At 26.1% G+C, this 15,542-nt stretch overlaps 1 protein-coding gene across 1 annotated transcript; it reads right to left on the reverse strand.

Moving 5' to 3' along the window:
* Positions 1–2,266: 2,266 nt before the first annotated feature.
* On the reverse strand, positions 2,267–15,222 carry LOC135929261 (sodium-coupled monocarboxylate transporter 2-like). The gene is made up of 16 exons (XM_065465763.1): positions 15,097–15,222; positions 8,966–9,081; positions 6,703–7,036; positions 6,563–6,628; positions 6,026–6,077; positions 5,892–5,959; positions 5,564–5,718; positions 5,309–5,449; positions 4,142–4,271; positions 3,813–3,898; positions 3,280–3,463; positions 3,128–3,214; positions 2,891–3,075; positions 2,734–2,840; positions 2,558–2,673; positions 2,267–2,358 (listed from the first exon to the last, which is right to left on the reverse strand). The coding sequence occupies exons 3-16, from the start codon at positions 6,913–6,915 to the stop codon at positions 2,326–2,328; spliced, it is 1,623 nt and encodes a 540-aa protein (XP_065321835.1). The 5' UTR covers positions 6,916–7,036; positions 8,966–9,081; positions 15,097–15,222; the 3' UTR covers positions 2,267–2,325.
* Between the last annotated feature and the right edge of the window lie 320 nt (positions 15,223–15,542).

A 15,542-nucleotide genomic window follows, 5' to 3' on the forward strand; every position in this document is an offset into this window, starting at 1 on the left:
AGATTTGGTTCCAACGACAAACAAAATTCTTGATAAATTGGCAACATTCCCACGAAAATTTAAAATCATATTATAATTATAGTATTTAATAAAAATTTTTGTATAATATTGTATTTGATAAGAAGTTAAAAAAAAACTTGTTTTTTAAATTATTTTCTAGTCAATATTTTATACACACTAATATTAGTATTTTCAATAAAAAAATTATATTCTACTTATATTGTATGAGAATTTAAGCTGATTTCAACTTTTCATTTAAAAAAACTTTATTAAATATAATATACCTAACTTAAAATATTAAAAAATAGGCTTGTAATATCCATAAACACGAATTAGTAAATAATAGTTAAAAATAGAAATATTCATAATTTAATAGAAATATTCATAATTTAATAGAATAGCTAAAACATAAGACTCGGTCGAAGGACGAGGAAAAGCTGGCCGAAGGCCAGGTAAAGAGGGTTAGGGGGTGAAGCCCCCCAGAAAATCCCCCCCCCAATAAGAAAATGCTCTATACGGCAGTGGTTTACCTTGTATTATAGGCGTATTTTATGATCAAATTTAGAAATAAACTAAAATAATTTACTGAAAACGAATTTATCATTTGATAGTCTTAAGTAATTTTTATTAAAATTCTTCTTTCTTATCCAGCTTTAGGGCGCATTATTTAGTTTAATTATACATCAAGAAGAAAATATTTTTCATCTATTTATTACGACGTAATGGTCAATTATAAGGACAATATGAATTGCCTGTTGTGATATTTGAATAAGATTTTGTGAAGAATTTACATATTTAATGTTAGTAGTATAAAAAGTTTGTAGTAGAAGTCTGCAATGGACGTGTTTTAGCCAAAAATCTCCACCCATCCCACTAGGAGTTTTAAAACTTTTCAGCACGTCCACTTACAATTGTTTAAAATATTAACCACGCTTGTTCATTTACCCGTCTGATTTTTAAAATGATTTTTATAGCTGGTTTAGCGTTTTATTTTAATGCATATTAATTAAACTTATATAATATGCAATATTACGATATAAAAATATTAATTTTATTGGTCACTTCTGCTCATTGTGCCTAAAAAATATTAAAAATTTTCCCGCCCATTACTTTAAAACAAGTCCTCCATCCGCTTAATGTTAAAAATATTTTAAAAACCCGGAAAACGCACGCTTTAAGTATGAGCGACATGGGCGAAAATGCTAAAAAAACTGCCCATTGCAGGCCTGTAGTTTGTAGTGCATTAAAATTATGATATTATTAATTTTGAATCAGAAGATATTCATATTTGACAATCTAAATTAGAGATGAATTTATTCGCGAAAAAAACAGATGATTATTATTATAACTTTCATTATTTCAATTTTTTTTTAATTACTTTTTATTTTATGATTTTATTTTTTAAACTATAATATAATAAAAATGCTCATTCTTTAAAAATGGAATTGGGACTATAAATTCCCCCAAAAAACTCGAATAATTATATTTACATAATATAAATGAAATAGAAGGTTTTGACATTAGGATCTGGTTCGTGATTTTTATCATTATTTGGTTATTGCGAAATAAATGTATTTTGTTTTTTCGATTTTTTAAAACTCAGTTCTCAAAGTAGTGATCTGAATCGGGCGTAATTTTTCAAGACCGGCCCCGGCCCGAAATTTTTTTTAAAAAAGTTTTGCCTGCCCGGCCCGAACCCGAAATTTACTTTAAAAAAATTTACCGGCCCGACCAGGCCCGAATTTATTTAAATATAGAAAATAATTTTTATTATTACTTAAAATAAAAGACATATGTTATATAGCGTTTAGTTTCAATAAATTAAATCAAAATTTTTTATTTTTCATAAAAAATTCAATATAAAATTGATAAATTTAAGATGTATTTAATAAAATTTCCAAGGTCCGACCAGACCCGGCCTAAAATTTTTTTAAAAATATTAGGGCCCGGCCTTAACCCGATTATTTTAAATAAAATTAGGCCCGAGCGGGCCGGACTCGGACCGGGTCAGGCCTAAGTTTGCAGATCTAAATGATAGAACTCGTGAAAATAATAATAAAATTGAGCCATTTACCTACATCAGATTAGAACACTATCAAATATTTGTATATAAGAACTTCGGGGAACTTCATTAAAATATCTAATTTATTGTAACAAATCATATAAGATATTTCATATTAATCTATATCTATATATTAGAATTTGTGCTAATTCATCGATGTTATATATTATAATAATGAAAAAATATTTTTTAATATTATGTGTATTCAATTCTAAATTTGTAATTTTCATTACACATTTGTTTGGTCAAGCATGCACTAACATTTACGAATTTTTTGTAGTTATCTTGTCTAGTTTCTAATTTAAAAAAAATAATAATTGCATTGCTATCGCTATTATGAAAACATTTCATTAAACCAATTATCAAAATGTTTAAAAAATTTAGTCTTAAAAAAGTAAGAAAATATTTATAAGATTCATAAGCTATATACCTAATTTTATTTTAATCAAGTCAATCGAACATTTTTAAAATCTAATATATTTATAATGATAATACTATATTTTGAGATTTCGCATCTTCTAAAAAATAAGTACGGCTTTTACTGAACCACGACATCAATATTCGAATAGGTGGGGATATTAAAATAGGATCAACATAATGATTTTTATTTCCTTCCGTGATAAAAAAAAATTATATATATTATATCGATATATTATTTTATATATATAAACTTGTTAATAGGCTTATTATGAGTCCTATAATAACGACAGAGAGGGTGGCGAGTGTACTAAAATATAGGTAAGAGAGCTGATATACTTTTGGTATCGGTTTGGAAAATCTAAAAATTAATTGTTTTATGATTTCGTTGAAAATATAAATAAGTTGTACATCGTATTGTAGTGAGATGTAACAAATGAATTTGTAGAATTGAAACTATTAAAACTGCTACGATTGTAGTTAGAACAACCATCTATACGCAACTTTAATTTTGGGAAGGTTTGCTTGTTAATAGTCGCACCTATGCCAATCCAGAATGAAAAAACCATTCCAAATATCCATCCCAAAAAAGATCCCTGAAAGGTTTGTTAAAAATAATTAATTTACAATGAACTATATTTAATTTACCCAGGAATTTGCGCAAGGGAAAAACATTCCTAATGTGAATAATCCTAACAAAGGCCCACCGATCATACCAAATATGCTTAAAGCTGTCTTTTGTTTTATTCAGATATATAGAATTGATATATACAAAATACAATTATATATAATAAATTTACCTGTAGAACTCCACCTAAATACGAAGATATAAATGCGACGCCGATTACCATCAATCCATAAATGGCGACCAAAATCTTTGAAGCGATAGCTCCTTTAGTCTCATTGATATTTGGGTAAATAAACATTTTAATACCATCTTCTAATGAAACTGCCGCCAAAGCATTGACACCAGATGACATGGTGCTATAAATGTTATAATAGAAAAAAATGTTTATCATTTAGCGTAGTGTTAAAAATTCTAATTAAGCCAATTGAAAAAAAAGGTCAGATTTTTTTTAAAAAAAAGGCTAAATCAAGATCTTAGAGCAATACAATATATAGACCCAAGATTTTACAAGAATAGAGCCAAACAAACTTTCCTCTCCTTCACGATCTAATATCATGGGTTGGGAAAAATTATTTTGCCAAAAATGTTGATTTCGCAGATATTTTAAAATAGGCAAAATAGAAGGATTTAGTCTAACGGTATAAAAACGTTAATTCTTGTTTATTAGGATAAAGAAAAGTTTTATAAATTTATCAGTAAATTTACCTCATACCACCACAGAATAATGCCGAAATAAATATGCCAGGCAAGCCTGGATAATTAATAACTTCCAGGACGAATAAGGGTAACATCTATTATAAAATTTTTGAAAACAATTTATAAGTACATATTTTCTTTCATTATTTATATTATTTCTGTTGTGGCGTAGCTATGGAATTTAATTTGAGCATTCCTACAATTATTTTATATCAAAGCGCATTATTTAGCAAGCCAACAGATAAAATATCAAATAACTGGAATTGGTTGTATATATTACTATAAATTTAATCGATATTTTATCATAAAATAAAATCGTGTGTTTTGATAATATATACCTGGTCGGCAGATTTGACTTGATGTGATAAAATTGGATCACAATTATAAAAATGTGCATACATGACTAACCCAGAATAACAGCAAAGAGATATTATGATTACCAGGCAGGGAAAATTTGTCCACATAGCCCTTTATTTGATTAGATTAAATTAAGTGGTTATAATTATTAAAATTTAGGGGGGGGGGGTGGAAATGGGTTAGACTAATAATTAAATAATAAATATGACTAACTTACCTCAAACTAACCATCAAGATGAATGCTATTTAAAATAATTTTAATTTATGTTTTGTAATTTTGAAAAATTATAAAATAGGGTTTAGAGTTTCATAAAATCTATTTATTTGAATTTTTAATTATTTATAAAGATTTTGTTGTTTTTGATATGTTAAAACGTATTTTTATCTGTAAAGATTAAAATGAATATTTTTTAATCTTTTTTTGCCAATGAAGTATGACATAATTATCTATATTATATTTAAATTTCTACTATTTTACCATAAGGATTACAAATGGAGTGGACTAAAACCTGAACCCACCTTGCCCCAGTCTCCCTATCATTATTATAAAAACAACCTTTTATGATATTTTAAGTAATACTTCATGTCACTGTAGATTTGATATGTTTATGATTTCGTAGCAGCAGTATAAAAGAGGTCAAATAGATCTATGACATTTTTAGAAAATGTGAAACGAACATATTACGGATTGGTTATGCTAAGATTTAAAACTATTTATAAATTACTTAATCTTTTACCCTTAATCGTTTAGATTTAGCAAATGCTGTGAAGTATAATATTAAGTGATTTTTAACATTTAGAAATGAAACGATTATAAAGTCATTGGGAAGCTGCCAGTTTTTCAATTTATATGATTTACTGCAAAAAAATTTATATGAAAATTTTATTTAAAATTAACTTTTATTCGTATACTTTTATGCATCTTAGATATAAGAATATTTTGAGTTGATTTTATAGATATAGAAAATTAAGAAGATTTTTTTACTATTTAAAAGAAATGAAAGCAAACTTTCATATCAAAATAAAAGTATTGAAAACAAAATTACTCATAATAAAGGTTTAACTCCACCCACACATCCTCTGAATTGTATAGTTAATATACCCATTAAATTATTATCAATAATATAATTATATAAAAATCTAAATACCACTGTGATTTGCGCAAAGTAGGACATGATAAACACCTTTGTACCTTCGCTTGATTAACGCCATATATCGCTAACCATGTAAAAAATCCACCAATTGTAAGTGTCCAAAAAGTATAACGTTCGAATGGGTCAAAGTTAAAGCTTTATAATTATATATATTTGCATTAATCCACTACATTATTTAAAGAAAAATGATTTTAAATTAGAATTATTAGTCAAAATATATGATAAAACAATTTATTATTAATAAATTACTCTATTTTTTGAAGCCTTGCTCCTTCATAACTTCTCTCCCATATAGTTTTAACTCCACCGACAACATATACTCCTCTAATAACCACGATGATTAATCCAAGAACCATTACTATTATTTGGAACGCATCAGTCCACATAACGGCCTTTATTCCCCCCTTTAATAGTTTTAATATTTTTAAGAGAAGTATGAATAAATATAATTTATACATCTAGGTTTATAATAATTTGTCAATGCAAATCTTATTCCTAGACAATTAAATAAAAGGATCTAAATTCATGGTAATATTTATATTTTGCAATTCCTTATCATTTTTAAAGGTAAACTTACGATAGATGTGTAAAACGTGCATACAAGACCGGCTGTTAAGATGGATGCTGTTATGGATATCCCGGTGACTATGTAAACGATAATTATATAAGATACAGTTGTAAATATATCCATAACTATTAAATATATTAAACCTTGATTGAGGGCTAGGCATGGAGCATAAAGAACTATCCCGAGATAAAAAACCTAAAATAAAAATAAATATATAGACATTTTAGGTATTTATATTAACCTTATCATATTTTTTAAAATAAAAATCTAAAAATTTAGCCTAAAAATTTATCAGAGGCCTGCAGGCTCGCCCAGGTAAACGGGCCGGGCCGTATTTTAATTTTTTAAATATACCCGAACCAGGCCCAGTCTAAAAAATTTTATTACCCGGGCTGCACCGTATATTTTAAAAACGAATATTTAAACTCGCCAGTAGCTATAAAAATTAAAACTAAATGTTATGGTTTTTAAAATATCCGGGAAGGGTTGGGCCAATGTAAAACTCGAGAAAAAAAATCCTAGCCGGTCCTTGCATATGATACTTCTGCAGGGCTCTGTAAATTAACCTGATAAATTTATATTATGATATGATTTAGAAAGAAAAAAAATAAGGAAATTAATTTCCTATAAAAAAATAAGATAAACCATGGTAAAAATTTTCAAAAATGGGAAAAAATTACCATTTGTATTGTAAACGTGAACGATCCCGCTAATCGCAAGTTTCTATGAAATCTTTTCTCAAGATACTAAAAAAAAATTCAACAGAATTGTTATTTATATTTTTAAAAAGTTACAGAAATTTTTTTTTAAATTCTCATACTTCGTATGTTGAGGTGAGTTTGAGATTGTAAAACACCGGGAGATAGAAATAGTTTGCGACCAGAATAACGAACCCGTAGCTGATAACAATGTTCCAATATTGTGTTCCGTACAAATAAATTTCGGGTCCGGTTCCTAGAATGGATATGGCTGATACAAAGGAAGCTATCAGAGAAGCTCCAACTGGAAAAATACCCATTTTTTTATCACCCATCAAAAATTCCTGTGTAGTTTTCTGTTTGCCGCCTATAAAGGCATATGCCGATCCAATTATCAGGGATAAAAATAAAAATACCGCGAATAGAGCGTAATCTAAAGTAGAAAAACGTTTGATACTAGATTGGTTTGCAACGATATCCATTATATTTTTTTAAAAAAGTTTTTTTTAAAAAAATGTATTATATTTTTAATAAAATATTTATTTTAAAAAAATTATATTTTAAGAAAATTTTTAAAAATTTTAATTTTGAAAGTGGTAAATAACAGAATGATAAAAACAAAAATATCATTTATTACAAGAAAACATTAAAAAACAAATCTTTCATTAACCATAAAATTAAATAATTTAATTGGAAACAAAAAAAAGATAAATTTTCTTTGAATAGTTTACCAACTATATATTATAATATAATAACAATCAATTATAAACAAAAGATGAATTTTAGTTGTTTTAATAAAATAACTAGTTATTTTCTTGTCTAACGGCAAGCTTTTCTAATAGATTGATTATGATCATTTTATATGATTGATGAGTTTTGAATATCAATTGATGGATTCTCATCATTATTATTATTTTAAATACATTTCCTTACTACAAGTCATATGTTCCAAGAGTGAGTGAAAATAAAAAAAGGAAAAAAATAAAATTCACTATACATATCAATTTTTTTTAAATAAATTTTGAGTCAGGTGTCAGTATTCCATGTAAAATATATTCTGAATCAGCTTATCCTTGTTTTCAAAAATTATCCGATCAATTTTTATATCCCGAGATTTGATAGATTCTCTAATTAAGGCTTTATTGAATCTTAAATTTTTTCTAAATTATTTTTTGAGCTTATCGCATTTATGAGTAATAGTAGTATCTCTAAGAAGGATCAATATCTTAAGCCCAAAAATCGCTATATTTTAGTGAATAGATAGGGAAATTTTACATTTTAAGAATCATGTAAAACTATTATTTATTAATGTTACTTAAAAACGCGTAGCGTATCATCCCTTTCCACACATATGTAGAAAATTAATATAAATGCTGCTAGTAATGTGCTAAAGCGTGACAGGAACTCAATAAAATAAAATATGAACGCCATTAATTTTTTTTTATTAGTTCGTTTAAATTTTCTGCTTCAAAATTACTATTTTAGAAACCCTAAATTTCCAGTCTATAACAAAATTTTTGAAAAAAAATAAGAATTTTTTTTTATTAATTTAAAATGCAAAACCACATAGTGCACGCGTAGAGAATAAAGCCCTGACTATGGGTCAAGAAGGACTCCGTTTATTGCAGAGTTTGAAAAAAAATCTTTAAAGAAGAAGAAAGATTTTTTAATAACATCTTACTTAAGGCTAAGTCCTCGCATTTGAAACTTTAGAGGAAAAAAATATATAAGCTTTTTGTATAAAAACATGTCCAAAATATAATCCTAGAATAAAATTTTAAAACTTCTGGAACTTTTAAAACAATTCAAATTTTTTAAAAGAATAGCCTAAAATATATTTTGTGAAAACTCATATAAATAAATATTTTGTAATTTTTAGGCATAAAAAATCTTTCAGAAATAACGATTAAGATTTTTGCTCAAAATATTTTTAAAGATTTTTTTCAAACTCCAGCTTATTGGTTTTGATATGATGAGCCTTGAGGGGCAAATACCTACGGTTAATATGGGAGGGTCTTTGTCCATTTCGGCCAACATAGACGACATCATTATTCATACAAATTTTTATGCAGCATGCAGCTAATTATTCTATTTATGTATTTATTTAATATATCAGATAATTCCATGTAATATTTTAACAATATTTAAGATATAATCTTAATTTGACTAATCAGAAAAGTGGACGAATTTACAATCAAATGATTTTACGATCATAGTTAGGAAAAACGTGAATATATACTCATGACATTGATATTATTACAATTCATATGTAAAATGCTTTGTATTATTTAAAGTAAAATAAATTTTTTGATTTGATAGAAATTTTAAATAGTCAAAAATTTCCACCACATCCTTCTACCAAAAATAAAATTGAGAGAGCTTTACCCCACATTAGGTTAGCCCGAATTTGCGTCGAATGATTTTTCGCCACTAATTTGCGCTGACTGTGAATTCAGGGTTAGGCACACATATGTAAAAGGAGCTAACGATGCCAAGCTATCCTATTATAATTATTTTCAATGAAAAATGAATGATAATTTTATATTATTAAAATGTTAAATAGAATGATGAGAATCAATAATTGAGATTATGAAAACAAGTTTTATAAGGTATTTCTTACATATTTTTCTCTCATGTAATTGTGTCACAAATTATGTGCTCCATTAGGGAAATAGAATAATATAATATTTGGTGATACTTTAAATACTTCCCAAAAGGAAAGACACTTACAATATCTGAAAGAAAGGCAAACTTTGATGATAACATATTAAAATAATGAATATTTATATTTACAGTATATATTGATAAATGATCATATTGCTACTACTTTCCAAAAAGATAACTGATAAACTAGCAAAAGAGGGCATAATAAGCACCAGGTGAATAGATTGGGGAGGGGAGGCAGCAGAGGTATTTAATCTGCTTGCCAACATGGAAAAAATAGTGGGCCCTTTCCAAAAAATTTGGAATAAATAAAGTGATTTTTTTTTTTAAATAATGGATATAGTCAAAATATTAATGTTTATTACCATGAAATAAACTTAATATATTATAAACAATGTATATAGTGTACATGGGATAAAGGATAATCTTTGAAAAATAAATATTTAAGGCTAGATTTAAAAAATAAAAAGTTAGATAAACTTAAATAGTAATATTAAGATCACTATCATAAATATTTATCTTAGACTTCCGGTGTATGGTTCAATTGCATTGTTTATAAGAGCAATTTACAAAATAGAATACATAAATTAAAATGTTTGCGTAAAATATTTTTTGAAGAAATACTAATTCAACAAATACCTAAGTTGCTGCCAAAAAAAAGGTTATGAAATCATTTTTAATTAGTGTTGTTAAATGGCTCGATTTTTAAAAATTGTTAACCCAATATTTTAGCCAAAAATGTTATGCAAGTCTGAATATTTTGCTCTGGGCATTTATTAACGAAATCTCGAGATTTGTATTTTTGGCTAAAATATTGGGTTAACCGTTTTTAAAATTCGAGCCGTTTAACAACACTATTTTTAATCATTAATAGATCAACTAAACAAGAGACAACGGTTTGGATACAAAGCATAATGGAAATCAATTCAGTGCTTTAATGGAAATATATAATAAGATGCACTTTTTCTTACTTCTGCTTGATTTTATTTCAACCACTTTACCAATACTTAGTCATTTTATTCTAAGTATTAAGTAAAATAGTGAAATCGGATCCTTCACGTAATTAGTAATAGCTCCTTCTACACTTTTTTTATTTAGATGGGGGATTTGGCTACAAATAAATCTATAATTTGTTCTACTTTGTTTTTGTTTCGAAATTTTTTGGTTAAAATGAAAAATATCAATCGTTCTACCCCGGTCTCCCTATATCACACATTTCTTCTTAATTCTTAAAAACTTAATTTTGTCCCAATTGTATTTCAGCATACTATAACCTACCCTACTATATTCATATTGATCGAAATGGTAGATCCAGAACCCTGAGTTCCAATATACTTCTAAATCATACACATCATATCGCATATATTTACTGTCAATATTTTGTAACGATTTATAAATATTTCAATTCTAAGTATTGACTTAAACAGCGCCCTCCCCCTCTCTAAGTCAGGAAATATAGGTAAGCTAAAATACTTTTCAAATATATTACTGATTCCTTTCCTACATTTTATAACCTATATATTACAATTTACATTTAATTATTCTTCACAGCCAAAATAAATGCTCTGCTAATTTATTATGAATTAATATCGATTTCAATTTCCCTTGGAGTTATATTTATCCACTCCTTTAAAATTTCCCAAATCATTTGAAACTTTTTCACTGCTAAAGTAAAATATTTCAAAAAAAATGACATAGATTTGATTATGATTATGAGAATAGCTGAAAGCATTATTTTGTAAACTAAGGAAATTAGAACAAATGTAGATGACAAATATCATAAATTATATGTCATTGTTAAGTTAAAATCTGCGCTCTGAGTTTAATACTTGTCTACATCAACTCGGATCTAGGCAAGCCCATCGTTCCAATATTAATATAGGAGCCCTAAGTAATACTATAAAATATATCTCTTTATCCCCCTCTTGGATTTATAACTCAAATGAATAAATGGTTTTTGAATTAATTAGGCAGCACTTACAAATCTGCAAATATTATCACAGCAGAATCTATCCATTATTTCTAATCTTGTTAGAAAGAAAGTTAAATATTTGGCAGATTGATAGTTCATTATGAGATTTTTTAAATTAGGACAAATTAATTTATTAAAATATGTTAATCAAAATTATTCTAAATAACATAAATAAAACTAAAACGTAAAGTAAAATCAAATTATAAAAAGTAAAAATTATATATCTTTCTCTTTTCTTTTCTTGAATTATTACATTTTCGATCTCACTATTTCAGTGGCGTATCCAGGATTTTCTTATAGGGGGGGGGGGAAATATTTAATAATAATTATATTTCTATTTTTAACTATTATTTACTAATTCGTGCTTATGGATAGGATATTACAAGCCTCTTTTTTATTATTTCAAGTTAGGTATATTATATTTAATAAAGTTTTTTTAAATGTAAAGGTTTTTTTAAATGTAAAGGTTTTTTTAAATGTAAAGGTTTTTTTAAATGTAAAGTTGAAATAAAGTGTAATGTCATTTTTTTTATAAAATTTGCTTTAAAAACTAGCCTCAGCTTAAATTCTCATACAATATAAGTAGAATATACTTTTTTTATTGAAAATACTAATAGTAGTTTAAAATATTGACTAGAAAATAATTAAATTAACAAGTTTTTTTAACTTCTTATCAAATACAAGATTTTTAATTATTTCGTTTGTCGTTGGAACCAAATCTCTGTGTATATTTAACAGAGCTAACCCATTTAGCCGAGATTCAGTACTTCGTAAATATGTTTTCAACCTTCTCAAGTTAGAAAAAGTCCTTTCATTCGTACATGTTGTAATAGGCAAACATGCAAGAATATAAAAAAAACCACTTCAAAATATTAGGAAATTGAGCCAAGGTTTCTTTACACCGATTGAGCGCATCAATAGCATGCTCAGGTAAAATAGCTAAACGTATAAATATTTGTACCGAAATTCGAATTCACTGATTAAATTTATTTCAGTATCAATCTCATAGGAATAAAATTTTTCTAAATATTTAATTTTACCAATAGTGGCATTTGAAAATGAAGAAGGATCTTTGGGTAATAAAATTTGAAGATTGCTAAAGACTTGTTTTTTATCTAAAACCCGTACTTTTATTTGCGATAAAAAAGTATCTAAGAATGGGATGAAAATGGATATTTTATAATATTCTTCAGTTGAGCCAATATTTATCTTCATCTCAATAATGGCCTAGGTGCTAGACGAGGTTTAATTAGTATTATATCATAAAATTTAGCCTTCGATTCAACGTCTAGATAAATATTATGAAAATATTTATCTACATTATTATTGTATCTACCTGTTCATGTATATTTTCCGCCAAATCAATAACCTGAACCAAATCTAAGTTTGGTTTTTGTAAATTTCTACAAAGTAGTGAGTTAAAAATAATTTATTGATGCAACTAGCAGCAATGATAAACTCTGATTGATCATTGAATTCAATAATGATATCGCTGCTAACGACACATTACTTTTTTCATGCTCATGCTCAGCCTTATTTATAAATTATCGTTTGATTTCAATCTCTTTGACTAAATATTTTTCCATTTTATTAATATTTTTGAATAATATGTTGGAAAATTGATATTCAAATATTTGTAAAATTTTGATTGGTGGGGGGGGGGTTCTGGGGGTGGGGGTAAAATTTTTATTAGCTTAAAATGATATTTATGAAAATAGTCAAATTTGGGGGGGGAATTTCCCCCTTTCCCCCCCCATTGGTTACGCGCCTGCACTATTTATACTACTAAAATTTACATATCATCGATATTTTCATATAATTGTCATTTAATTTGATTACAATTTAAACCTTCCAATTACCTTTACAATTTAAACATTTCAACTATCTTAACAAATTTTTTTAATAAATCGGTCCATTTCTAACAGTAGGAAAAATTCGCTAAGCCTTGAGGCAATAGTATATTTTTAGAGCTATCTATTAGGTTTAAACCTCAAGCGAGGCTAGGGTGATAGTTTTCGTTTAAAAAGTTGACTTAGCATTTTTAGAGTTGGCTAAAACCGGGAAAATGGAGACATTAATCATCAAAACTTGTTGATGCCCATTTAAAATATCAAAAGCGGCGGAGGCATAAAATTTCTATAAAAATAAACATATTGGAAAATAAAACTTTTTGCTTCTCTATTTTATATGTTAAAAATTAAAAACTTTTGACTATAAAAATTCTAATTATTATAACAATAATAAAAGAAAAGGGATTCAAATTTAACACCAAAAAATTTTAAAATTATTTGGCGAGGTGCTTAGCCCCGCCCCCCTCAAAATTTGGAAATACGGCTAAAAATCAAATTCCCTAGCACGAAACATAATAGAACTATTTTGGAATCAATTTTTATTTATATGGGAACGTGGTATACATATAATAGTTAAAGATTATCTGACTATGAATACCAAACACCTATATTTTAAGTTCTCGGAAAATTTATTAACTTTTCAAATTCCTTAACTTTTTTGGCAAAGGTATATTTCATAGTACTGTAAACATTTAAAAATAGTGTTCGTCGTTCATTGGCACAAAAATCAAATGTGTTCAATTTCAAAATTCATGATCGAAAAAATAGGAAAGTGTTCAAATTCGTGTAGGGCATTCCCGTTCATTCATAACTAAAAAAATTATTTTTTTGAAATACTTTTTGCATTATATAATTGCGCCATTATTAATCGTTATATTTTAAAATTCTTATTTTGTAGTAGAAAATGAGTTAAAATCTATTCCAATATAATATTTTGTTAATTATATTTTTCTATTAATTTTTAATATGGAATTGTGTTTAAAATTTTTTATCCTAAAATGCTTTTCGCCGGAGCCAAGGATAGGATTGCATTTGGAATGATATTTTTGGGAAAAGGGTTTTTATTTCTAGAAATTTGTTGAAAATATTTTATTTTATCTTTTGTTAATCGATAGATAATCATCATCTGAATTTTCCACAAATTCTTCGTCAAAAAAAAGGAAAGATTTTAGAGTAGGACTCTGTTCTACAGCACATTTCTTCATTCTCTACTAATTTCTTTAAATATAATACTAGGTTATTTTCAATTATTCTTTCCGTGAAAGCATTATCCAAAATTCGAATTCAAATATATATACTGATCTCTATGTATTTAAATATAAAAGATTAAAATATGAGTACAATTAATTTGATAATGACAAATTAACTTTTATCAATCCCATTCTCATCTGACAATAGGTTAAACATGTAATTAATTTTTTTTTTAAATTTTGAGTGATATTATCAATATTGTGGGCTTTAAATAGCCCCATTTCAAGTACTCTTCACTGTCTCAAATGGAAAAATTGGTGAGCATTCCATGATCTAATGCAATATTTTCATATACAGATTTATTTTAATTATTTAGTTTAAAAGAAATTAAAATATCTATTGTAATTAAGGACAGGAGAAAGATATTTTATCTTAGACCGAACTATCAGATATATCTGACTATAAAATTTTTTTATAAACTTAACATAATAAAATTTAAACTATGTTAGAATAAAATAAACATACACGGTCAAAATATAAAGTGGGCTGTGAAATATTTGGAGGAAATTAGTGAATAAGAAAATTAAATTTAATATCATTATAAAATTTTAAACTTTCCATGAAAATTCATTTATAAACAAAAAAATATATATAAACTTTTTAAATTAAATAAACTTAAAAAACGAATCCATTTGTCAAAAAAATGAATATCTTCATGTTCAAAATTTCTCTCAAAAAGGAAACCCAGTTTATACTGTGTTTTCAAAAAAAAAACGAAGCAAAATTATATAAGGTGTTCATTTTAAATGAGACATTGTTTTCTATATCATTAAGATTACTTGGTAAGGTATGTCTTTTTATTAAAAAAATAATAATAATTTGCACAAATCATTTGAAGATTGAAAATTTTGTATTCATCATTTTTAAAAAAAAAAAAATTGTGTATAGAAAAGCCAATTGTTAAAATATTTGAATAAATTATCGAAATATTAATTATTTAATAAATAATAATAAAGGAAACCAAATTACTAAAATTAATCATTTTATAAAATTAGCCAATTTAAGTTTTAAGAGAAAAATCGCAACTATAGACGAAAATAAAAATATTTTTACAGAAAAAAATAATAATTGATAAATAACCTTGGATATAAGTAAACTGAATTATACAGTGAAAAATGATGTTATAAGGAACTTAAATTATTTAAATTGTATATAAGTATAATTAATTCATTAAAAATTAATTTTTATAGAATAATAAAATAAGGCCAAACAATAAAGAATTTAT

The sequence above is a fragment of the Gordionus sp. m RMFG-2023 genome, chromosome 5 (assembly GCF_954871325.1).
Source record: "Gordionus sp. m RMFG-2023 chromosome 5, tfGorSpeb1-WG-v2, whole genome shotgun sequence".
Classification (NCBI taxonomy): domain Eukaryota; kingdom Metazoa; phylum Nematomorpha; class Gordioida; order Chordodea; family Parachordodidae; genus Gordionus; species Gordionus sp. m RMFG-2023.

What these genes read in the sequence shown, in the direction of transcription:
- LOC135929261 (XM_065465763.1), bottom strand. Translation starts at nt 6,915, where the DNA reads ATGGGTGATAAAAAAATGGGTATTTTTCCAGTTGGAGCTTCTCTGATA. An exon ending in ATTTAGGTGGAGTTCTACAG is followed by an intron (nt 3,215 to 3,279) that starts GTAAATTTATTA and finishes ATAAAACAAAAG; the next exon opens with ACAGCTTTAAGCATATTTGG. An exon ending in CATAATAAGCCTATTAACAA is followed by an intron (nt 2,674 to 2,733) that starts GTTTATATATAT and finishes TTATCACGGAAG; the next exon opens with GAAATAAAAATCATTATGTT.